Source organism: Entelurus aequoreus, linkage group LG27 (assembly GCF_033978785.1).
Source record: "Entelurus aequoreus isolate RoL-2023_Sb linkage group LG27, RoL_Eaeq_v1.1, whole genome shotgun sequence".
NCBI lineage: Eukaryota > Metazoa > Chordata > Actinopteri > Syngnathiformes > Syngnathidae > Entelurus > Entelurus aequoreus.
The window spans coordinates 13,371,400-13,398,074 of record NC_084757.1 but is presented as its reverse complement, the minus strand read 5'-3'; the positions used below and the strand labels follow the sequence as shown (position 1 = coordinate 13,398,074).

At 37.5% G+C, this 26,675-nt stretch overlaps 1 protein-coding gene across 3 annotated transcripts in view; it reads left to right on the top strand.

The window, feature by feature from the left end:
- Window positions 1-25,977, top strand: part of usp24 (ubiquitin specific peptidase 24) — a 119,769-nt gene extending 93,792 nt beyond the window's left edge. For all 3 annotated transcript variants that reach the window (XM_062038943.1, XM_062038944.1, XM_062038945.1), the window contains 23 exons: window positions 970-1,068; window positions 1,151-1,233; window positions 2,658-2,799; window positions 2,869-2,988; window positions 3,068-3,282; window positions 7,164-7,288; window positions 7,392-7,533; window positions 7,618-7,768; window positions 7,853-7,948; window positions 8,885-8,988; window positions 9,092-9,205; window positions 10,346-10,553; window positions 10,631-10,720; window positions 10,814-10,916; window positions 10,993-11,111; window positions 15,155-15,268; window positions 15,346-15,411; window positions 15,490-15,556; window positions 18,127-18,205; window positions 18,279-18,354; window positions 18,425-18,511; window positions 18,625-18,735; window positions 24,341-25,977. In XM_062038943.1, coding sequence (XP_061894927.1) covers window positions 970-1,068; window positions 1,151-1,233; window positions 2,658-2,799; window positions 2,869-2,988; window positions 3,068-3,282; window positions 7,164-7,288; window positions 7,392-7,533; window positions 7,618-7,768; window positions 7,853-7,948; window positions 8,885-8,988; window positions 9,092-9,205; window positions 10,346-10,553; window positions 10,631-10,720; window positions 10,814-10,916; window positions 10,993-11,111; window positions 15,155-15,268; window positions 15,346-15,411; window positions 15,490-15,556; window positions 18,127-18,205; window positions 18,279-18,354; window positions 18,425-18,511; window positions 18,625-18,735; window positions 24,341-24,403 — 2,574 coding nt within the window. In that variant the 3' untranslated portion in view covers window positions 24,404-25,977. The remainder of the gene's footprint in view (window positions 1-969; window positions 1,069-1,150; window positions 1,234-2,657; window positions 2,800-2,868; window positions 2,989-3,067; window positions 3,283-7,163; window positions 7,289-7,391; window positions 7,534-7,617; window positions 7,769-7,852; window positions 7,949-8,884; window positions 8,989-9,091; window positions 9,206-10,345; window positions 10,554-10,630; window positions 10,721-10,813; window positions 10,917-10,992; window positions 11,112-15,154; window positions 15,269-15,345; window positions 15,412-15,489; window positions 15,557-18,126; window positions 18,206-18,278; window positions 18,355-18,424; window positions 18,512-18,624; window positions 18,736-24,340) is intronic.
- Window positions 25,978-26,675: the final 698 nt, after the last annotated feature.

Here is a 26,675-nt window from a genome sequence, read left to right as displayed (position 1 = left end):
TTGGTGGACAAAATGAGACAGAAAAAGAAGTGGCATAAAACACGTCTTAGAAAGTCGGAGAAAGTTATACATGTAAACAAACTACTGTGAGTTCAAGGACCGCCAAAATTAGTAGGACAAAACGGCGCTCGCCGAATACTCGAATCAATGAAGCATGTTTAATATAAAGTGTGCTTTATAACAATTAGGGAGGTTTGTCTCATGTTTGTCCTCCTACAGAAACCATATTAAAACAAAAAATATATTTTTTTCCCCTCATCTTTTTCCATTTTTCATACATTTTTGAAAAAGTCCTAGAGAGCCACTAGGGTGGCGCTAAAGAGCCGCATGCGGCTCTAGAGCCGCGGGTTGCCGACCCCCGCCCTCGGGTAACAACGTTAATATATGTTTGATGAAACGTGATTATATGCATGAGTGTATGTATGTATATGTACTTGTATATGTACAGTATGTGACATTCAAGTTAAAAAGACTAGTAATTAACAAAATGCTTCAATAATAGGAATAAATAACTGGGTAAAACATCCAAAAACTCAAAATTGTAAAATTGTTGCAGCAAAACTAGCAACAATACAGAAAATAAATAAGGTGCAAAAAAAACAAAACGACTCTTTTGTGTTGTAATGTTTGATGCCAACAATTCCCGGGTTTATGAATGCACCTTGCTCGCCATGACCGTACTTGGTGCATAAAAAAGATGTTCTGTGTCGCGTCGTGTCAATACTGTGTGCTTCTGTTGGAACGCTACATTATTTTACAAGACGTTACTTGCACAACATCATCTTCAAGCACCTTGCATCTGCCTTCCTTTTATGAAATGAAGCACTGTTAGCTACTTCTTTCTTTCGCTCTGATTACTACCGTCCAGTCAACACTGGTGCCTTTATGGATTTGATGCCCATCCCTAGTGGTAAGCACTGTTTCCTCTGGTATTGTGTATCATCAGGACTTTTGACCAATGTGTTTTAGATCTTCAAGATGTGGAACAAAGAGTTGTACGTACGAGAGCAGCAAGATGCCTACGAGTTCTTCACCAGCCTGGTGGACCAGCTCGACGAACATCTCAAGGTATTTCAATAAATACTGAAGCAATCTGCGCATCATGTACCAGCTACCATGGTGTAATAAATACGGCGTTTCTTTCCACTAGAAAATGGGCCGAGAGCAAATCTTCAAGAACACATTTCAGGGAATCTTTTCCGACCAGAAGATCTGTAAAGACTGTCCTCACCGGTGAGTCTGAATTATTGTGTTCTCACTGGTCACAACCAGGACTGCAGCGATTAATTGATTCATTTGATTACAAAAAAAGCATCGATTTTGTATTTTGTTGCTTCAATGATTGATTCATTGAGTGAAATACTCGGACATTGTATTACTCTGGCGCTAATGAGAGGAGTGCACCTATTAAGTGATGTGTGTGTGAGTGGGGAGCGGGACTAGCCGAGTGCCGACAGAGAGAGATGGCTCAGAAAAACAACGGCAAAGTGGAAAGTGAGAAAAGGCCCCAGAGAAGATGACAGAGGTTTTGTGATCATTTAAAAGTGAAACCGACAGACATTGCGAACTGGTATTTCACAGTAGTACTACATTGATAAAGCAGCACATGACCAGAAAACATCTTGCATATTTAAGAGCAACAAACAAGGTAAAAAGGTATTTTTTGGTGGGTAACACCATTGTATATGTTTGACTTTTACAATAAATAATTCATTCAAACACAGTGAGGACATACATGCATCTACAGCAGGGGTGCCCATTAGGTTGATCGCAAAAGATGTGTCAGTCGATCACGAGGTATTAAAAAAAAAAAAAAAAAAATTATCAATCTTCACTATGACGTCACTTGGTTGACATTCACGGCATCCGAGGATCTTGTGAGATGACGCTGGCTGCTGAGAGCTTAGTATGAAGGGGAAAAAAAGACCGGCAGGAATGAAAGAGGCACTTTTTATCTCAACAGGCTCTCTCCGTACCGGCCGTCAAAAGTTATAAAGACCGACAGCACAGTTCCTGTCTTCACAATAAAAGTGCTGCTCCATCATGCCTGCTTTAACAAAATAAGAGCCTCAGAAAACTAATGCAGACAAGCTAGCAAGCTATGGAGTTAATTCCAGTGTATTTTTTGTAAAGGGTATAAAACGAGAATGGAAGCTGAACAAATAAGAAGCTCAAAACCAACCACTTTTATTTGGTATTGGAAAGAGAGGAGGATTTCTTTTCCCTCCACAATGTAAATTCAAAGTAATGGAACTTATCAGCACTAATGTGAATACTATCTGATTCCAATCAATGCAAGTTATCATAATAAGGTAATGCACCAATTTATATTCTTGTCTTCATGAAAGAAGGGAATCTTTACGTGTTAAACATGCTTGTGTTTTTATTAAACACCTTTAACATGTTAACAAAAAATCTATAATACATATATATATATATATATATATATATATATATATATATATATATATATATATATACTACGCAGTGTGAAAGGGGCAGTGACTTCCTGTTCAGTGTAAAGTAAGCAATGGTTTTGGTTATGTCGACAAACGCTGATGTTGACCTGAGTCTGTCAATATTAGCGTTCAGCTGTACACAGTATACCTGTATGTTGGGTCTTGATGTAGTTATCCATTGCACGTTTTCTTACGTAGGTACGAGCGGGAGGAGACGTTCATGGCGCTGAACCTTGGCGTGACGTCCTGCCAAAGCCTGGAGATCTCATTGGATCAGTTTGTTAGAGGCGAGGTCCTGGAGGGCAGCAACGCCTACTACTGTGAGAAATGCAAGGAAAAGGTCGGCATACACCCACTGTGCTTATGTCTTATTAGGCTTGGATGAGGTACTTAGTTTTCTCATACACAGAGGACCACGGTGAAGAGGACATGCATCAAATCTCTTCCCAGCGTTCTCTGCATCCACCTCATGCGCTTTGGCTTCGACTGGGAAAGCGGACGCTCCATCAAATATGACGAACAGATCCGGGTATGTGGAATTTCCGCGGTCACGTTCACTGGAGGGGATAAACCATAATGGATGTTTGATTCTTGCTTGTGGCCTGCAGTTCCCCTGGGTGCTAAACATGGAGCCGTACACCGTGTCCGGTATGGCGCGTCAAGACTGCAGCGGAGACGGCGGCGAGGGGCGAGGCGACGGTTCTTCTGGAGGGTCGCCCAGGAAGAAAGTCACTATTTCTGAGAACTACGAGCTGGTGGGCGTCGTGGTCCACAGCGGTCAGGCACACGCCGGCCACTACTACTCATTTATTAAAGATAGACGGTAGGAGGCACTACACTTCCTACTACATTTCCTTCTTTTGAGCTCGTATTTTCTTTGCCTGCTGTATGTTCTAAAGATACTGTTGCGTTGACCAGCTCTTCCTCCCAGGGATTTTAAGTTGCTGGTCACTCCCAAGTTATTTTTATGGCACATAAGCTCGAGTTTAAATTGATCACCAGGCTGTAGTTGGTATTTTGTGGTTTATTCTCAAAGCTTTGACAATAATGAGGCCAGCCTTGCATAACCCATCCAAATGCGTGGCTCTACCTGGTCTGCCTCTGCTTCCCCCTCCTCGTTCTCTCCTACCTCGTTGTTTTGTCTACCCTTTGCATTCCAAAAGCTTCAAGGCCTACACACAGTCAAACTTTTACTTTGCAGACTGAATTGGAAAAACACTAGCTGTTTCGTAGTATGACTATGGAAGTAAAGAAGTAACACTTAAATATGGATATATGTAAAAAATCTGGTTCCGTCAATACACAATTCAGCAAGAAAACAGCAAAAATGAAAATGAGAGCCAAAAGCTGAGCTGTTGGCTTTTTAATTAGGACTGTACAACTTTTTTACTTCCGATACAATATTGGAATCTTAAGTATTGGCCAATACCGATTTTGATATGATATCAGCATAATTCATAAATTACATTAGTTATTTTTTATGTTGTGTGAAAATTTTTGGAAAGGGCTGATCATGTAAAATTATGCAAATGTGGAACAATGGCAGGTATGAAAAACACAAATTTATTATTAACCGTCTGCAATGGACTTATGTTGTGTTTAGAGCGGCTGTTTGCAACTTGCTCAAAGTTTCTTTTGTTATTCAACCAAAAAAAATAGCAAGAGAGCATATATATTTTTAAAAGTCTATATTTTCCACAATTACTTATTATATTAAATAATAATTGCTTGTCGGCCTGAGGAATTTAATAACACGACAGAGATGGATGGACATGAAGACGACAGAAAAGATATCTCTGCCAAAAATCCAAACTTTGTGTAAATCATTTGACAAATAGGAGACATATTAGGAAGGTAACGAATAGCAGCTCACACATTCTTATACTTTCTGTAACATCCACGAGGAAATAATGTCAACCAGCTTGAATAATGTCTCAACTATAAGCCACTTGAAGAAGCCCACAATTTTTAATTTTTTGTATTGGCATTATTTTATGGTTCCTCACGAGGAAACATTACAATGGAATTAAATCTATAAGCTGTTAAAAAATTTAGTAAATGTCGAGTTATTGTGATGTAGAGAAATCCCATTTTTTACCAATTTTCACAGGATATTTCCCATATTTTGAAATGCAAATGTATTTTTTACATATATCCATATATTCAGCATTAGAAACACGTAATAAAGGTGTATTCAACAACATAATGAAGAGGGCCGCAGAAACAAGGTCTCAGGGGCCTGACTTTTAAAATTTGTTTAGAAAGTGCCTCCGCAGTTTATATTCCTTTGAAACATCGTTTACTTATTTACAAAGTAAACACATCAGCTTTAGCACTGCACTGTCAATAAATTAATTATGCCTTCGCTGCTCGTTTCCAGCGTGCGCAGCTCGACAAATAGTGAACAGCATGAAAAAAACACAAGCTAAGTTTTGTTGATGATTGATGTTCCTTCTTTTGAATTATTTTTCGTCCTCAGTTTTACTTCTTTATATGTCTTCTTTTATTTAGGTTTGTAAGACAGAAAAAATTAACTTAACAAAATTATAACGTCTATTGTGAATTTACATAATGTCCATTGTGTATGTTACATACATTTGTATGCACGTACAACACTTAAGACCTTCAGTATATCAGTATGTGGAATTAAATTATGGAATGGATTAAGCAAAGCAATCAAACAATGTACTAATATGATCCACTTCAAGAAACTCTTCAAACTTAAAGTGTTTACACAGTACAAAGAAGAAGAACCATGATAAACTGAATTTATTTCATCCATCTATTCTTTCATTCTCAAATAATCTTACTTATCTCATCATATGAAATATGACTTACTTCACCAATTATTATTTATTTATTTATTTATTTTTATTGTAATTACTTATGGAGTATTGTGAATAAATTGAGAACAGGAAGTGAACAAAAGTTTTAGCAACTGTTATGTAAAGGAAAAGGGGTAGGATTAAATAAGCTCTGTTTCTCCCTACTCCTTTTCGAACATGTTGAAAAGAGAAACTGGAAATTGTGATGTATCATGTTGTATGCTTGCATGTCCGAAATAAACTCAAACATAAATAAAATAGAAATTTTAGTGTTAAGACACACAGCAAACATTGCACACGTAGTTTAACACAATTAAACCTAAGGTGTAGCTTTATCCCCCTCTGTTAGTCAAATTTAGAGCTACATGTACTAGTTCTGATTGCCAGAGTTACACAGACAAAAAAACAACATGACCACGAATACAAAAGACTTCACAAAGTCAGCAATTTCAATAAATTCATTTTTTGTTGTCCAGTCGCTGTTAAAAGTCTGATTTTCGCGATGTATTTAAATTTTTTTTATTGTGACACACTGCAATCTAAGTAAGATTAAATATCTCAAATAAGGGTGATATTTGCTTATTTTCTGTCTGATAAGATAATTCTTCTCACTAAGCAGATTTTTTGTTAGTGTTTTACTTGTTTTAAGGGTTTTGGTCCTAAATGATCTCAGTAAGATATTACAGCTTGTTGCTGAGATTTGATGACCTACACTACCGTTCAAAAGTTTGGGGTCACCCAAACAATTTTGTGGAATAGCCTTCATTTCTAAGAACAAGAATAGACTGTCGAGTTTCAGATGAAAGTTCTCTTTTTCTGGCCATTTTGAGCGTTTGATTGACCCCACAAATGTGATGCTCCAGAAACTCAATCTGCTCAAAGGAAGGTCAGTTTTGTAGCTTCTGTAACGAGCTAAACTGTTTTCAGATGTGTGAACATGATTGCACAAGGGTTTTCTAATCATCAATTAGCCTTCTGAGCCAATGAGCAAACACATTGTACCATTAGAACACTGGAGTGATAGTTGCTGGAAATGGGCCTCAATACACCTATGTAGATATTGCACCAAAAACCAGACATTTGCAGCTAGAATAGTCATTTACCACATTAGCAATGTATAGAGTGTATTTCTTTAAAGTTAAGACTAGTTTAAAGTTATCTTCATTGAAAAGTACAGTGCTTTTCCTTCAAAAATAAGGACATTTCAATGTGACCCCAAACTTTTGAACGGTAGTGTGTATTGAGTCAAACATGCTTGTAACTAGAATATCAACTGTTGCAAAGCTGTGTCATCAACACTCACAAGTATAAAACTGCTTTTTTAAAGTAATTATTTCTTACTTCAAGCATGAAAAAATGTCAAGATAATGGCACTAGCATTTACTTAATTTAAGAATATTTTTCAACATATTGAGCAAAAAGGTCTCTTTTTTTATTGTTCTACCATGAAAAGTGCACTTGTTATTAGTGAGAATATACTTATTTTAAGGTATTTTTGGGTTCATTGAGGTTAGCTAATTTTACTTGTTTTGGAAAGTCTTGACAAGCCGAATTTTCTTGTTCTATTGGCAGATAATTTTGCGTAGTTCAAATAAAATACCCCTAATTTTTATATATTTTTTTGTTGTTTTTGAACACTGACTTTTTGCAGTGCACATGCTTTGCTGTTGCCCCCTGTGGGGTGGCAGGAGTACTGCGTACATGAGCAACCCTGTTTTGAGTAGTTTCATCAAGCCTATTTGAATGTTGTTCGGTGGGCCAAATTAAAAGCTTTGGGCTGCCAGTTAAGTAGGCCTTGTGTACAGTTTTTTTTACTATGCGGCCCTGGTGGAAAAACTGGACACCATTATTTGATTTTATTCTCTCTCTCTCCTTGTAGCGGCAACTCACGGGGACGCTGGTACAAGTTCAACGATAACGTGGTGGAGGAGTTTGACATGAACGATGAAACGCTAGAGTATGAATGCTTCGGGGGAGAATACCGACCCAAAGTTTATGACCAGTGTGAGCAATACACACACGCTCCTTTTATTTATTTTTTTAGCCATTCGTCACAGTCCACCCGATGCAAAGTCTTGATTTGCGTGAACTCTTTGTTCCTGTGCAGCCAACCCCTATCCTGATGTGAGGAGGCGGTACTGGAACGCCTACATGTTGTTTTATCAGAAGATCAGCGACCAAAACTCCCCTGTCCTGCCGAAAAAGAGCAGAGTTAGCATCATGAGGCAGGAGGCAGAGGACCTCACACTGTGAGTGAACACAACTGATAATAATAAAGAGCTATAAATCACGAGAGGTGCATTTATTAACTTTATTATTATCTACACTTTTAGGTCCGCCCCCTCCTCCCCTGACGTTTCGCCGCAGTCGTCTCCTCGCCCACCCAGGGCCAACAACGACCGCCTGACTCTGCTCACCCGCCTGGTCCGCAAAGGCGAGAAGAAGGGCCTGTTTGTGGAGAAGATGCCCGCCAGTATCTACCAGGTGACGTGACGTCCAGGTCCCCGCGAGGTGACGAGGCTACGACTATTGGGATGACCTCTCGTTTCCCCCCCCACCCCCGTGTAGATGGTGAGAGACGAGAATCTCAAGTTCATGAGGAACAGAGACGTCTACAACAGCGACTACTTCAACTTCACGCTCTCGCTGGCCTCCGTCAACGCAGTATGTCTTTATGTTTGTGTACAAAATGCATAATAAAGCCATGACTATATATTGCAATAACTTCAATTCACCAAATCTAAACAAATTCTGGTTTACCTCTTTGGTCTGGTATGCATAATTGGAATATCGAGGATAAATTCAGGAATGCAACTCCGAAAGAAATAGATTTTATTTAGAAAATAATAACACATGAAATTAAAGGGTTTTACTTTGCTTATCTTTGAATGTATATTTTAAATGTATTTTCTCCCATAGGGATCATTGTTTTCTCAACTGCAGAAAGCACCAGGCATCGTATTAGGGTGTTAAGCATTTATTAGGGAGAGCTAAAATGTAGGAGTAATATTACATTATATGATAATATATTATGATGATGTATTGAAAGTAATATTATATACATAAATATATATTTAAATACAATTAGTGATTTCCCCCCTCTAATTTAAATCGAGTTTAATACAATGTGATAGTAATTACAATTGTTTTTACTTTAATGAATACAAATAATTTGTCTCTTACTAATTAAACTGCCATTACTTTTATTTAAAAAAATAAAAGGTTAGAAGTATGACTTTTTTTTTTTAATACATAAAAAGTATATTTTTAATAGTTTTCCCTCACTAATAAAAACATTTATAACAGGGAACAAAATGACATTAAAATACAAATATTTTTTAAAATAATAAATACAAATACAATATTTTTTTATAATTCCCCCTTTTAATAAAACATTGTAACTCTTGCTTGGATCAAAACTAAATCACTCTATCTGTTATGGTAAAGTAATGTACTTACCAATTCTATTTGAGGTGAATTATTTTTCCCCCAAGTGGACCCAAACATTAATTGATGCTGTGTTTATTAGAAAGGAGGCCTCAATTATTTCTGGAAGCACTGTTTTATTTTCAATTGGAACCATTTTTTTGTTTGTTCCAGACTAAACTGAAGCATCCAGACTACCAGGCCATGGCCAAAGAAAGTCTGCAGCTTGCTGTCCATTTCCTCTTCCACACTTACCTGCACACCAAAAAGAAACTGCGGTCCGAACACACACACACACACACACACACACACACACAACATCAGTGTATTAGCATAAGTATCAATGTCATAAGTATCAATATCTGCTGTTTAAACACACAGAGTGGACACTGAGGAGTGGATGGCTACAGTGGAGGTGTTGCTGTCAAAGAGCAGCACAGCCTGCCAGTGGATGGTTCAGTACCTGGTTGGACCGGAGGGACGAGAGATAACCAGGTGGGAAGTTGAAAGATTGAAATGTGTTCATATTTAATAGCGCATACACAATTAATAATAGCAGCATACTGATTCTTGTCAAATTTAAGCATGTTGCTAATTTCATTAGCCTCACTCCATTAGCTTGTGTTGTCATTGTATGCTGCTAACTAGAGATGTCCGATAATGGCTTTTTTGCCGATATTCCGATATTGTCCAACTCTTAATTACCGATTCCGATATCAACCGATACCGATATATACAGTCGTGGAATTAACACATTATTATGCCTAATTTTGTTGTGATGCCCCGCTGGATGCATTAAACAATGTAACAAGGTTTTCCAAAATAAATCAACTCAAGTTATGGAAAAAAATGCCAACATGGCACTGCCATATTTATTATTGAAGTCACAAAGTGCATTATTTTTTTAAATATGCCTCAAAACAGCAGCTTGGAATTTGGGACATGCTCTCCCTGAGAGAGCATGAGGAGGTTGAGGTGGGCAGGGTTTTGGGGGGAAGGGGGCAGCGGGGGGTGTATATTGTAGCGTCCCGGAAAAGTTAGTGCTGCAAGGGGTTCTGGGTATTTGTTCTGTTGTTTTTATGTTGTGTTACGGTGCGGACGTTCTCCCGAAATGTGTTTGTCATTCTTGCTTGGTGTGGGTTCACAGTGTGGCGCATATTTGTAACAGTGTTAAAGTTGTTTATACGGACACCCTCAGTGTGACTTGTATGGCTGTTGACCAAGTATGCATTGCATTCACTTGTGTGTGTGAAAAGCCGTAGATATTATGTGACTGGGCCGGCATGCAAAGGCAGTGCCTTTAAGGTTTATTGGTGCTCTGTACTTCTCCCTACGTCCGTGTACACAGCAGCGTTTTAAAAAGTCATACATTTTACTTTTTGAAACCGATACCGATCATTTTGAAACTGATACCAATCATTTCCGATATTACATTTAAAAGCATTTATCGGCCGATAATATCGGCAGTCCGATATTATCGGACATCTCTACTGCTAACCCTAACACTGTGCAGTAGTGTAATCCATCATGATGATGATTAATATAGAATAAAAATCATTAATAAAACATATTTGTTGAATAATTATTAATACTATGATAATATTATTAACTGTTCAATTTTCCGCTACTTCGTAGGGTGTGCCTGTTGGAGTGCGGCATGAGGGAGATGAGGGTGGTGGTGGCCTCCATCTTAGAGAAGACCCTAGAGAGCGCGCTCCACTTCTCCGATCCCGGTCTGGACGGCCTGACCGACGCCCTGCTGTCCTTGCTGGACAAAGATGTTCCCGAGAACGTGAAAAACTGTGCGCAGTACTTCAGCCTCTTTAGTAGCTTCTCTCATAAGGTAACGCAGGCTAATGTGCATTCTGAGAAGCGTGACTATTCCCTGATTGAATGACTAAAAGATGCGCTGACCTGTAGGGCGGCGAAGCTTGCCAGCTGTTGTTGAAACACTCAGCCTATCGCCGGATGCTTCTGTTCCTTTTGGGGCCCAATCGCCAAAACAACCAGGTACACCTGTCTCCTAAGCTGCATTGTCCAGTTCTTTCTGTCTCCTCACCATGCGATGGAAACACAAAAACAGTAATGTTGTGGTCACGACAGAACCGGCGATGGAGTCCAGCCCAGGCTCGAGAGTTCCTCCACCTCCACAACTCGCTGGCGCTTATCACGCTGCACTCAGACCTCGACTCCCACCGGACGCACGGTGAGAGACGTTCACCACCAAGCTTTTTCGCCCGTGCAGGATTCTGTCCAGCTCATTCTGTTCCTCCTCGCCACAGCGCCGGAGGGCTTTAACCCGCGTGTCGGCAGCATCCCATCCTCCACGCCACTCCTGCCCCTCCACCCGGACATCCTGGCCTCCGTCTTCATGCCTGAGGGACAACCCTACCTTCTGGAGGTATGGCACCTTAACACTTTTTTAAAGATTTTATGAAGAATATTTGAGGTGAGTGTAGGTTAAATACATTTGTCTAATACAGGGGTCACCAACGCGGTGCCCGCGGGCACCAGGTAGCCCGTAAGGACCAGATGAGTAGCCCGCTGGCCTGTTCTAAAAATAACTCAAATAGCAGCACTTACCAGTGAGCTGCCTCTATTTTTTAAATTGTATTTATTTACTAGCAAGCTGGTCTTCGCTTTGCTCGACATTTTTAATTCTAAGAGAGACAAAACTCAAATAGAATTTGAAAATCCAAGAAAATATTTTAAAGACTTGGTCTTCACTAACTGACAAAGAAACAGATAACAGATTTGGTGTCCAGTTCAAAGTGTGACATGATTTATTTAAACATTTGAGAGTTGACTTTTATATTTTACATGAGTTATTTGTACAAACATGGTGCAAAGTAATTCATGATTTGTTAAAAAATGTTAGTGGCTAGCTAGTTAAAATGGGATATTGAGATTTCACAAGACTGTCTTAGAAGTGATCATTTGAAAATGTTCAATTTGAAAAATGTGCACTTAGAGAAAATATAAAAATAAAGTGTTGCATATTGATATTTATCTGTTTCTATATATATTTATTGTGAGAAATCATTAAGATGATCAGTGTTTCCACAATGATAAATATCATTAATTATTAATAATAACATAGAGTTAAAGGTAAATTGAGCAAATTGGCTATTTCTGGCAATTTATTTAAGTGTGTATCAAACTGGTAGCCCTTCGCATTAATCAGTACCCAAGAAGTAGCTCTTGGTTTCAAAAAGGTTGGTGACCCCTGGTCTAATACATGCAAAAGCATCAAGGTCTCAAGCATCATACGTTTACAGCAGGGGTGTCCAAAGTGCGGCCCGGGGGCCATTTGCGGCCCGCCACACATTCTGGAAATACTATTGTAAAAATAAAAAAGAACATTAAAAAAAGTGGAATGAGGTGAAATCTAAGGAGAAAAAGTTGCAATGTTGACACAAAAGCTGCCATGCAGGCTGTTTTTTTTTCTTTTGTCTTTCTTTATTTTTATTTTTTTGCCATTGCTCAAAAAATAATAATAATGACAAAAAATCCATGTTATAATGAATTATTTTCAGGGCTCCAATTACTTCAAATATTTCACTTTATACTGTTTTATGTGGTAAATATTGCATATATTGTGTAGTAGCCATATAAAAACATCAAAGTTTTCTTTGACAAAAGCGCATAAAACAAACAAAATAATTGTTCCAGCATAAAATCGACAGATATATCTGAAGTTGATCTCGTAACTTAAGTGTTGAAAGTAAAAGAAAAACCTAATAAAAATGTATCACTTTATGAGTGGGGCACCTTTTGGATCCCAAATATATTTAGTGATTTTTTTATTTATCTTTTCACTGTGATTACTCAAAAATATGAAAGAATTAAAATCAATGGTGTCCTGCATTATTGATCTTTTAGGGCTCTAATTACCAAATACTGCATATTTCAATTTTACTATAAAAAACTAAGTTGTTTTTGACAGAAAAGCCATAAAACATTTTTTTAAAATTTGTATTACTTTATATCAACTTGAAGTTGATATAGAGATTTACTGTAAGTGTTAAATAATTTAAAACAAATAATAATCTGACTTATTTTTAACATTTTAATGACTGAGACCCTTTATGGTCCCCTAAAGGTAAAATAAATAAAAAATCCATATATTTTGTTATGGTTTGAAAATGAAAAATATCAAAATGGCCCCCACATGCTTTAATTTTTCCGTGTGCGGCCCTCAGTGGAAAAAGTTTGGACACCCCTGATTTACAGTATGTCCGTCTACATGTAGACAGGACAGCTCTTGGTTTAAATTTAGCCTCTGGAACAGGCCATTGATATTTCTATGTTTTTTAAAAAACATTTTTTCAGGCTTTTTACTGATAATTTGTAACTCTTTTTAGGGTCTTAAATTTGATTGGTATTTTCTATCTAAAATTAAAATACATTGATTTTAGATAATTATGAGGTGATTTAGAATGGGAATGCTGAGATAGGCTCCAGCACCCCCCGCGACTCCATAAGGGACAAGTGGTAGAAAATGGATGGATGAATAAATAAAAATTGCAATTTTGATTTTTTTTTCCCCCACCCCTACTAGAGGGTCTTATTTCATGTCTCATAAAGTTGAAAAACTTATTTAAAATGTTGTCAACATTTTTTTTAAATTTTATCTATGAAAATATCTGAATTATACTTAATGATTCCTACTCCATGGAAATTCATTCATTCATCATGTCTGGAACCAATTAACAGCGATAAACAAGGAACGACTTTATATGCAAATTTATGATTGAATTAGGTCATTTTATTTTGCACCCAAAAAATAAATGACCGTATTTTTCCGACTATAAGTCGCTCCGGAGTATAAGTCGCACCGGCCGAAAATGCATAATAAAGAAGGAAAAAAACATATATAAGTCGCACTGGAGTATAAGTCGCATTTTTTGGGGAAATGTATTTGATAAAACCCAACACCAAGAATAGACATTTGAAAGGCAATTTAAAATAAATAAAGAATAGTGAACAACAGGCTGCATAAGTGTACGTTATATGACGTATAAATAACCAACTGAGAACGTGCCTGGTATGTTAACGTAACATATTATGGTAAGAGTCATTCAAATAACTATAACATATAGAACATGCTATACGTTTACCAAACAATCTGTCACTCCTAATCGCTAAATCCCATGAAATCTTATACGTCTAGTCTCTTACGTGAATGAGCTAAATAATATCATTTGATATTTTACGGTAATGTGTTAATAATTTCACACATAAGTGGCTCCTGAGTATAAGTCGCACCCCCGGCCAAACTATGACAAAAACTGCGACTTATAGTCCAAAAAATACGGTAATAAACAATTAATTTCCACTGAATTTATTTCATGCACAAAAAATACTGTATTTTTCGGATTATAAATCGCTCCAGAGTATAAATCGCACCGGCCGAAAATGCATAATAATGGAAAAAAAAAACATATATAAGTCGCACTGGAGTATAAGTCGCATTTTTGGGGGAAATTTATTTCATAAAATCCAACACCAAGAATAGACATTTGAAAGGCAATTTAAAATAAATAAAGAATAGTGATTGCTGTTTTCTGCTGCATATTTCACTACTTCCAGCTTGGAACCTGCAGTATATCATTTCCCTTTCGGTGCCATTTTTGTTCAGCCCTTCTCAGTTTTTATAAGTAACCGCCAATGTTGAAATGATCAATTTTCATAGGTACGGACGTAATAGCAGGTAGCATCTTTTTTTTCACAATGCACTTCTGCCATGACCCGCCCCCGCCAAATTTTTATTGGTTGACGCGTGTGTGTGTGTGACGATTGCTTGTATATGCCTAGTCTCTTACGTGAATGGGATAAATAATATTATTTGATATTTTACGGTAATGTGTTAATAATTTCACACATAAGTCGCACCAGAGTATAAGTCGCACCAAACTATGAAAAAAGCTGCGACTTATAATCCGAAAAATACGGTAAATCAAATTCAAATTGGATTTAAAAAGTTTCATATAAAGTGTGAGAAAAAAAATTGTAATGGAGGGGCCTTAAGATCAATAGTTGCTTAGGGCCAGGGACTAAGAAGTGGACCTCTTTCGATTTCAAATGTGATGTGGACAAGATGGGTTGATCAAAGCAGGTACTTTTTACCGTTAATAACACGGTGGACCAAGACTGGATGATTTTGGTAACCGACTTAGAGGGGTTCCGCTGTAATAGACAGACAGGATTCGAACATTTGCATTAGTCAATATGACTCAAACTAGCAAAAGGTTAAATAAATGCCTATTTTTATCCGTGTTTGCACCAAGATGGATCACTCATCAGCAGTGTAGTTTTCTAGTGTAGTCTTGCTAAATAGCCAACAAGGCTTTAAAATTATATATATATTTTTCAAATAATAAAACATTAGTGTGTACATGATTTATTCATTTAGAAATCTCCTTTTCCTGTGTTGCCCTCCAGGTGATGTTCGCCATGCGAGAGTTGTCCGGCCCCTTGACCCTGCTCATCAGCATGGTGACGTACTGCTCCTACTGCAACGAGCCTTTCTCCCTGGGAGTGCTGCAGCTCCTCAAGGTGACCTATCAGGACCTCGTCAAGACCCCCTCTCGTGTTTGTCTCCGCTTTGAACACTCGATGTGCGCCTCTTGCAGACGCAGCTGGAGACGGCGCCGCCTCACGAGTTGAAGAACGTCTTTCAGATGCTGCAGGAGATCCTGGTGAGTCATGAGGCGACCTTAATACAGACACTTGTCACTGATTGGCTATGCTAATTAGTGTTAATTGGTCTACTTCAGGTTGTGGAGGACCCACTACAGTCCCAAAGACTCAAATACGCCTTTGAATCAGAGAAAGGCCTACTGGGTAAGTCACCGATTTACTCACAGAAGGCTAACAATAGGGAAATAAGTATTTGAACCCCTGCTGGATTTGTAAGTTACTCAACAGTCCTGAATGTTTATTGTAACAGAGAGAGAAAAATATAACCGTTTCGGGTGCAGAGGGATAGGGGAAAGGTAAGACAACAATGCCACGTTATGCCTTTTACATTGCCCTACATTTATTTTTAGCTGTTTTCTAAATTTGAACACATTTTAAATTATACATTTTATATCTGCATTCTTAAGTTACAGACACGCTTATTTATAGAGATGTCCGATAATGGCTTTTTTGCCGATATCCGATATTCCAATATTGTCCAACTCTTAATTACCGATTCCGATATCAACCGATACCGATATATACAGTCGTGGAATTAACACATTATTATGCCTAATTTTGTTGTGATGCCCCGCTGGATGCATTAAACAATGTAACAAGGTTTTCCAAAATAAATCAACTCACGTTATGGAAAAAAATGCCAACATGGCACTGCCATATTTATTATTGAAGTCACAAAGTGCATTATTTTTTTTAACATGCCTCAAAACAGCAGCTTGGAATTTGGGACATGCTCTCCCTGAGAGAGCATGAGGCGGTTGAGGTGGGGTGGGGGGGAGGGTGTATATTGTAGTGTCCCAGAAGAGTTAGTGCTGCAAGGGGTTCTGGGTATTTGTTCTGTTGTGTTTATGTTGTGTTACGGTGCGGATGTTCTCCCGAAATGTGTTTGTCATTCTTGTTTGGTGTGGGTTCACAGTGTGGCGCATATTTGTAACAGTGTTAAAGTTGTTTATACGGCCGCCCTCAGCATGACCTGTATGGCTGTTGACCAAGTATGCCTTGCATTCACTTATGTGTGTTATGTGATTTGTATAGAGGAAAAGCGGATGTGACGACAGGGTTGTAGAGGATGCTAAAGGCAGTGCCTTTAAGGCACGCCCCCAATATTGTTGTCCGGGTGGAAATCGGGAGAAATTCGGGAGAATGGTTGCCCCGGGAGATTTTCGGGAGGGGCACTGAAATTCGGGAGTCTCCCGGGAAAATCGGTATGCCCTACGTGCATGTTTTACCGGATATGTACCGCCCTGTACAGAGACGTTTTAAAAAATCATTATTTTTACTTTTTGAAACCGATACCAATGATTTCCGATATTACATTTTAAAGCATTTATCGCACATCTCTAGTTGCGACGGTCGTTTATATCAAACTGACACTAAATCTTGTGTGACTTTTGAGGAGGAAATATCGTTGTAACAAACTTTTATGTGGTGTTGCTTCCTTATTTGTGATTACCGTATTTCCTTGAATTGGCGCAGGGAATATAGTATTCGCACGTCTAGAATTACAGCCGGGTCAAACTCGTTTCTCAAAATAATTAACGCATGCTTGGCCTTATCGCCGGTTCATTATTAACGCCGGATCAAATTCGTTTTGCAAAATATTAATTTTATTATCGCATGTCTATAATTTTCGCCGGGTCAAACTCGTTTCGCAAAATATTTAGCATATGGCTAGAACTTCTGCCGGGTCAAATTAGTTACGTCACGAGTGACGCTTTACCTGTCCTCATTTTCAAAATGGAGGAAGCTGATTTCAGTAGTTTGCAATCGCACAAAGGAAAAAACATAAAGAGCTATTCAGTAGGATTTAAGGTCCAAGCTATTGAATACCGGTACAGTATGCTAAAGAGAACAGTAAGTAGCTATGTTTTATTAATATACCGTATCTGCGTGTGTCAAATACTGTATAAGTCATTAAATGACTCCCGCCTCCTGGTGGTAGAGGGCGCTACCGCGCTAGTGATCCTTCTTGCGACTTCCGGTACTGCAGAAGAAGTGACTACACGCAGCAAGAGATTTTTTTTTTTAACATGGAGGATTACATACCGGTATCTAAAATAAAACAGTTTTCTAAACTGGACTTTCAGTCGAAGCAGGAGGTAATAATTAAAGGAATATCTCCATCGAGACAGAGAGACTTTTAAAACTGAAGAAAGAAAATAAGGAAGACTTCTATAAACAAGTTATCGATGCTTTTGGTCAGAAGGAGCTGCAAATGGACTCCATTTATAAGTACAGGTAAGACCATAATAACGTTTTTTTTATTAAATGTGCTTTTCATGATGGTATGCTTACATCACACTCAAAGCGCACGCCTAAATTTACCGCATTCCTTTTGGTAAACGCCGGAGTGAGAAGAGGTTTTTAAATAATTACCGCATGCACGGCCATCCTGCCGGCTTCGGGTAAACACCGAAGTGACAGGAGGTTTTAAATTAATTAGCGCCCCTGCGGCTATTCAAGGAAATACGGTATTAGATCCGACCCGTGTCTTTTTTTTTTAATGCGTAGCAGCTGTGCCTTCATAATGACGACGGTCAGTGGGATTAAAAAAAAAATTGATCGCTGTAGCATTTGTCCAGAATCTGAACAGTCCTCCTGGACCGACCCAATTGGGAAATGGTACTAAAAAAATAGACATCACTATTCACCACCGCTGTCAACTGCTCAAATATGACCATGGAAGAAGAAACAAGAACTTCTTGTCTCCTCAGCTTTGATGCACCAGAGCAACAACGTGGACAGCAGGCGGTGCTATCAGTGCGTCAAGTTCCTGGTCACGCTGGCCCAGAAGTAAGTAGCAGCAACAGCCATCCCCTCTTTGCTCTTGAAGCACCAACAAGACAAAGCTCTTGTGTCCCTCCAGGTGTCCTCCTGCCAAGGACTACTTCAAGGACCTGTCGGGTCACTGGAGCTGGGCGGTGCAGTGGCTCCAGAAGAAGGCAAGATGTTTTAAGAACATTCATTCATTCACCCTGCGTGTTGACCCCGTTTTCTGTCTTCTGCCTTCAGATGACAGAACACTACTGGACCCCTCAGAGTAACGTGTCCAATGAGACGTCGACCAATAAGAGCTTCCAGCGCACTATTTCGGCACAGGTTTGTGCATTGAAACACTACACGTCTTTCATTGTAACGAGTGTCCCTGAGCTTTATTGCCGTACTTTTTATTTTTTGCTATCACCTTCATAAAAATACTTGTGTGTGTGAAGGACACGCTGGCCTACGCCACAGCCTTGTTGAACGAGAAGGAGCAGTCAGGCAGCAGCAACGGCTCAGACGGAAGCCCCGCCAACGAGAACGCAGACCGCAGCCTGCGACAGGTGACACACCGACCACACCTGTGACACACTGCTGCATCGTGTCCCACACACTGAATTAATTACACATTGAATTATACTGCTGGAATCAAGTTGATATATTATAACTAGGATCATTTACCGTATTTTTTGGACTATAAGTCGCAGTTTTTTTCATAGTTTGGCCGGGGGTGCGACTTATACTCAGAAGCGACTTGTGTGTGAAATTATTAACACATTACCGTAAAATATCAAATAATATTATTTAGCTCATTCACGTAAGAGACTAGACGTATAAGATTTCATGGGATTTAGCGATTAGGAGTGACAGATTGTTTGGTAAACGTATAGCATGTTCTATATGTTATAGTTATTTGAATGACTCTTACCATAATATGTTACGTTAACATACCAGGCACGTTCTCAGTTAGTTATTTATGAGTCATATAACGTACACTTATTCAGCCTGTTGTTCACTATTCTTTATTTATTTTAAATTGGCTTTCAAATGTCTATTCTTGGTGTTGGGTTTTATCAAATAAATTTCCCCCAAAAAATGTGACTTATACTCCAGTGCGACTTATATATGTTCTTTCCCTTCTTTATTATGCATTTTCGGCCGGTGCGACTTATACTCCGGAGCGACTTATAGTCCGAAAAATACGGTACCCACAAAAAGTCCACATTTGAAAATAAAGGGCTTTTTTTTTAAAATGTTTTTTTACGATCGTGACCTTACAAAAAGGCATAATCAATAATAAACAACAGAAGTCCCAATTTTTTTAAGAAAAAAAAGGCAAAAGTTGATCAATCATATGACAAAGTAAACTGTTATTATAGTGGTAAATTTGTCATCTTAAAAGAAAAAAGTTTACATTTTGCAAGAAAAGTAAATTTTTCATTACAAAAAAGTTGTGATGTTACAATAAAAGAGCTGATCGTTTGACAAAATCAGCAGTATGACAAAAGTCATGATTTAATGAGTAAAAATGTGTTTCAAGAAAGTCGTAAACTTTCGAGAGAAAGTCGTACGATTAAGAGACACTGTCGTATTTAAATTGTAAACTTAAGCAATGCAATTATAATTTAGATTTTACTCAATACAAGATAGGGAGCAAAAAAGTATGATTTGACTTAGACTTACGAATCAAATTAGGGTTTTTTTTTCAAGAAAAGGTGAACATTTGGTAAAAGTACGGCAAAAGTATTGATCTCACGACAAAAGCGGTCGTCGTACATTTAAAGGGGTGACCGTACGACAAAAGTGGTTGCCGTACGTTAAAAGTGATGTTCTTGCAACAATAGCTGTGTTTACGACAAAAGTGATGATTTCACAACCAAATTGGTTATTGTTCGTTAAAAGTTGTGTACTTATGACAAAAGTTGTGTTTTTACGACAAGTGATGATCTTAACAAAAGCGGTTGTCTTACATTTAAGGAGGTGACCTCACGTCAAAAGCGGTTGTTGTACGTTAAAAGGGATGATCTTACAACAAAAGTGGTATTATGGCAAAGCTGTGTTCTTATGACCAAAGGGATGATCTTACGACAAAAGTTGTGTTCTTACGACAAAAGTGATGATCTCACAACAAAATTGGTTATCGTATGTTAAAAGCTATGTTCTTAAGACAAAGACAATGTTCTTACAAGAAAAGCTGTGTTCTTACGACAAAAGTGATGATCTCACAACAAAATTAGTTATTGTATGTTAAAAGTTGTTATTACGACAAAAGTGATGCTTTTATGACAAAAGCTGTGTTCTTACGACCAAAGTGATCAAATTTCGATCAACAACAAAATAAGTTATTGTATGGTAAACGTTGTTATTACGACTAAAGTGATGTTTTTACGACAAAAGCTGTGTTCTTACGACAAAAGTGATGATCTCACAACAAAATTAGTTATTGTATGTTAAAAGTTATTACGACAAAAGTGATGCTTTTACGACAAAAGTGATGCTTTTACGACAAAAGCTGTGTTTTTACGACCAAAGTGATCAACTTTCGATCAACAACAAAATTAGTTATTGTATGTTAAAAGTTATTATTATGACAAAAGTGATGTTTTTACGACAAAAGTTGTCTTCAAAAGTGTTGATTTCCCAACAAAATCGGTTATCTTATGTTTAAAGTTGTTTTACGACAAAAGCGATGTTCTTACGACAAAAGTGATGATCTCACGACAAAAGCTGTGTTCTTACAACAAAAGTGATGAGTTCACAAAAAAATTGGTTACCGTATGTTAAAAGTTGTTTTTACGACAAAAGCGATGTTCTTACAACAAAAGTGATGATCGTACAACAAAATTAGTTATCGCGTGTTAAAAGTTCTGTTATTACGACAAAAGCTGGGTTCTTACGACCAAAGTGATGACCTTACAACAGAAGTTGTGTTCTTACGACCAAAGTGATGATCTCACAACAAAATCAGTTATCGTATGTTAAAAGTTGTGTTATTAAGACAAAAGTGAAGATCTTACGACAAAAGTGATGATCTTACAACAAAATTAGTTATCGTGTGTTAAAAGTTGTTGTTACGACAAAAGTGATGTTCTCATGACAAAAGTTGTGTTCTTACGACAAAAGTGATGATCTCACAACAAAATTGGTTATCGTATGTTAAAAGCTGTGTTCTTATGACAAAAACGATATTCTTACAACAAAAGCTGTGTTCTTATGACAAAAACGATATTCTTACAACAAAAGCTGTGTTCTTACGACAAAAGTGATGATCTCACAACAAAATTGGTTATCGTATGTTAAAAGTTCTGTTCTTACGACAAACGTGATGATCTTACGGCAAAATTAGTTATCGTATGTTAAAAGTTGTGTCATTACGACAAAAGCTGTGTTCTTACGACCAAAGTGAAGATCTTAAACAAACAAAAGTTGTGTTCTTACGACCAAAGTGATGATCTCACAACAAAATTGGTTATCGTATGTTAAAAGTTCTGTTCTTACGACAAACGTGATGATCTTACGGCAAAATTAGTTATCGTATGTTAAAAGTTGTGTCATTACGACAAAAGCTGTGTTCTTACGACCAAAGTGATGATCTTAAACAAACAAAACTTGTGTTCTTACGACCAAAGTGATGATCTCACAACAAAATTGGTTATCGTATGTTAAAAATTCTGTTCTTACGACAAACGTGATGATCTTACGACAAAATTAGTTATCGTATGTTAAAAGTTGTGTCATTACGACAAAGGCTGTGTTCTTACGACCAAAGTGATGATCTTAAACAAACAAAAGTTGTGTTCTTACGACCAAAGTGATGATCTTACGACAAAAGTTGTCTTTTTACGACAAAAGTTGTCTTGTTACGACAAAAGTGATGATCTCACAACAAAATCGGTTGTCGTATGTTAAAAGTTGTGTTATTAAGACAAAAGTGATGATTTCACAAAAAATTGGTTATCGTATGTTAAAAGTTGTTTTTACGACAAAAGCGATGTTCTTATGACAATAGTAATGATCTTAACAACAAAATTAGTTATCGTATGTTAAAAGTTATTACAAAAAAAGTGATGTTTTTACGACAAAAGCTGTGTTTTTACGACAAAAGTGATGATCTTACAACAAAATTAGTTATCGTATGTTAAAAGTTGTGTTATTACGACAAAAGCTGTGTTCTTACGACAAAAGTGATGATCTTACAACAAAATTAGTTATCATATGTTAAAAGTTGTGTTATTACGACAAAAGCTGTGTTCTTACGACCAAAGTGATGATCTTACAAGAAAAGTTGTGTTCTTACGACCAAGTGTTGATCTTACGACAAAAGTTGTCTTCTTACGACAAAAGTGATGATCTCACAACAAAATCGGTTATTGTATGTTAAAAGTTATTAAGACAAAAGGGATGATCTTACGACAAAAGCTATGTTCTTACAACAGAAGTGATGATTTCACAAAACAATTGGTTATCGTATGTTAAAAGTTGATTTTACGACAAAAGCGATGTTCTTACGACAAAAGCTGTGTTCTTACAACAAAAGTAGTTATCACGTGTTAAAAGTTCTGTTATTACGACAAAAGCTGTGTTCATACGACCAAAGTGATGATTTTACAACAAAAGTTGTGTTCTTACGACCAAAGTGATGATCTTTCGACAAAAGTTGTCTTTTTACGACAAAAGTTGTCTTCTAACGACAAAAGTGATGATCTCACAACAAAAACTGTGTTCTTACAACAAAAGTGATGAGTTCACAAAAAAATTGGTTATCGTATGTTAAAAGTTGTTATTACGACAAAAGTGATGTTCTTACGACAAAAGCTGTGTTCTTACAACAAAAGTGATGATTTTACAACAAAATTAGTTATCGTATGTTAAAAGTTATTACGACAAAAGTGATGTTCTTACGACAAAAGCTGTGTTCTTACAACAAAAGTGATGATCTTATAACAAAATTAGTTATTGTGTGTTAAAAGTTATTACGACAAAAGTGATGTTCTTACGACAAAAGCTGTGTTCTTACAAAAAAAGTAGTTATCGCGTGTTAAAAGTTCTGTTATTACGACAAAAGCTGTGTTCTTACGACCAAAGTGATGACCTTACAACAAAAGTTGTGTTCTTACGACCAAAGTGATGATCTTTCGACAAAAGTTGTCTTTTTACGACAAAAGTTGTCTTCTAACGACAAAAGTGATGATCTCACAACAAGAGCTGTGTTCTTACAACAAAAGTGATGAGTTCACAAAAAAATTGGTTATCGTATGTTAAAAGTTATTACGACAAAAGTGATGTTCTTACGACAAAAGCTGTGTTCTTACAACAAAAGTGATGATTTTACAACAAAATTAGTTATCGTATGTTAAAAGTTATTACGACAAAAGTGATGTTCTTACGACGAAAGCTGTGTTCTTACAACAAAAGTGATGATCTTACAACAAAATTAGTTATCGTATGTTAAAAGTTGTTATTACGACAAAAGTGATGTTCTTACGACAAAAGCTGTGTTCTTACAACAAAAGTGACGATCTTACAACAAAATTAGTTATCGTATGTTAAAAGTTGTTATTACAAAAAAAGTGATGTTCTTACGACAAAAGCTGTGTTCTTACGACAAAAGTGATGATTTCACAAAAAAATTGGTTATCGTATGTTGAAAGTTGTTTTTACGACAAAAGCGATGTTCTCACGACCAAAGTGATGATCTTACGAGAAAGCTGTGTTTTTACGACAAAGTTGATGATTTCACAACAAAATTGGTTATCATATGTTAAAAGTTGTGTTTTTACCACAAAAGCTGTGTTTATACGACAAAAGTGATGTTCTTACAATAAAAGTGATGATTTCACAACAAAACTGGATATTGTATGTAAAAGTTGTGTTCTCACGATAAAAGTGATGATCTTACGACAAAAGTTGTTTTCTTACGACCAAAGTGATGATCTTACAACAAAAGCTGTGTTCTGATAGTAAAAGTGATGATTTTACAACATAAGTATGTTGAAAGTGGTAATCTTACGACAAAAGCCAGAATATGTTTAGTTCCTTGAGAAGTCGTATTTAAATTGTAAATCTACAAAAAAATGCATTTGAATTAGAATTTTAGGCAACACAAGATTAGGATAAAAAAAAGTGGTCTTCTTAAAGTTTTTTAGTATTTACTTTCTTATCTGCCAGGGCTCTGAGTCTCCCATGATGCTCGGCGACTCCAAGAGCGACCTTGAGGACGTGGACCCTTAAGACTTGTCACCCGGGTGCTGAGCGAGCCCTTGGGAGAGGCGGCGGCGAGGAGGCGGAGCTCCACGCAGCCAAAACCAAAATGTCCAAAACAAAAAGGGCTGCGCTCTGATTGGCCCGCTTTTGTATATTGGAAGGAGCCGATCGGAACCCTTGACTCGGACGACAGAGGATAGGAAAACAAATCAACAATTACTTCCACGTTTTGAGAGGCGCCGCGACGAAGACGATGAATTAATTATAAAAAAAAAGCGCTTTGGATTCAAAAGGAGGAAGCGCCGCAACTTCCTCACTTCATACTTCATACTTTTTAGCCATCAGGTGGCGAGGGGGGCGGGGCCTTTGCGTTTTTTACCATCGTTTTGTTTGTTGCACACTCTTGCCGACCGGAGGACACGTTGTAAACAATGTAAGATATCCTTTTAATTCAGATAGCTTCTCCACAGGAACACACACACACGCACGCACGCACACACACACACACACACACACACACACACACACTCGAGCACTTGGGAGTTTGCACTTTACAGTCCGCTTCAGTCCTTTTTGTTCAACGTGCGCTTCGCCTTCGTTCTGCTGTTTTTAACACGGCCACTCATCTCTGCGTGCCACACAGACGTCCGGCTCCGCGATTCGCTCGCCGCTTTTTAACGCTTTTTTTTAAATTTCCTGCTGCCGCCATCTTGGACTGGAGTGCGTCGAGCCTTATGCAAGAAGCGGGGAGGGTTTTATTTGTATGTGCCAAGGTCAAACACACACAGGAGACACTATAATTGCAAGATGATAAATTAAACGCACGCACACACACACACACACACAGACCTCTGCGCCACCGCCTGCTTTTATTTGCCTTTTTTTTTTGCTTGCCGTCTGACACACACACACACACACACACACACACACACACACACAGGGCAGATGTAGCCAAGGCGTTAACACATGTAGCCCAGTTATCGGGAGTTCCCAAGTGCCTTACTCTCCCGATAACAACACCCTCCTCGTTGCAGTGTGTGTGTGTGTGTGTGTGTGTGTGTGTTAGCTTAGCATGTCTCAGCTTTAACAGGTCAATGTTTACAAACAGCGAGGACCTAGGAAGCAATTATGTGCTTTTTTTGTTGTTTTTTTTCTCCGATGACACACGCATCCCTCTATTACGCTCTCTTGCGTAATAGAGGGAGATATTTAAAAAAAAACAACTAAACAAAATGACCCCCCGAGTGCTGTCTCCCCCCACCCTGCCGTGTCTGAGCACTTCCTGTCATGTGTTCTCAAGTACAAACCCACCGAGTCGTCATCGCTTCCGTCGCCATGTAAAAATAGTAAAAGAAAAAGGAAAAATTTAAAAAAATTGTTTGTTTTTTTGGTTTGTTTTTTAAATATCGGGGAGGGTATGGTAAGGATGAGGGGGATCCGTGTGGGTTTTACCGTCAGTCTTCTGCCATCACAGGTTTTTTTTGTTTTTGTTTTTTTTCTGTCTCGCATGTTAAAAAGTCCACTTTTAATTTGTACAACAGACAGTTTGAATATGGGGAGATTTGATATAAAATAAACTGGAATGCACAACTTTTTGTAAATACTGCCTTTTATTGTCAGTGTGTGCAAGTGTGTTGCTTATATTGTTGGACGTCACATTTCTTTGACGGTCGACGGGGACAATTACTCATTTAAAAAATATTTCAAATGTGTTTAGCATTTGTTTCAAAAAAAAAAAAATGTTTTAAATGTATTTAGAGTTTATATTTATTTTTTAATTATAGAGAAAGGGCAGTGTGGCTGTAGCTCAACTTATATTTTAAGTAAAAGTACATTGTTCTATTTTTTTAGAACCTTACTCAAAAATATTTTATTACTCTCATTCAAAATAAGACAAGTAAAAAAATATGTATTTATGTATATAGATAAATACTTTATATATGTATATATACATATATACACACTATGTATATATTTACTATCATATACAATAATGATATATACATACATTCATAAAAGACAGTAAAAATATACAAAACCTAAAACCAGTGAAGTTGGCACGTTGTGTAAATGGTAAATAAAAACAGAATACAATAATTTGCAAATCCTTTTCAACTTATATTCAATTGAATAGACTGCAAAGACAAGATATTTAATGTTCCAACTGAGAAACTTGTTTTTTTTGGGGGGAAAATAATCATTAACTTTGAATTTAATGGCTGCAACAAATTGCAAAAAAGTTGGCACAGGGGCATTTTTACCACTGTGTTACATGGCCTTTCCGTTTAACAACACTCAG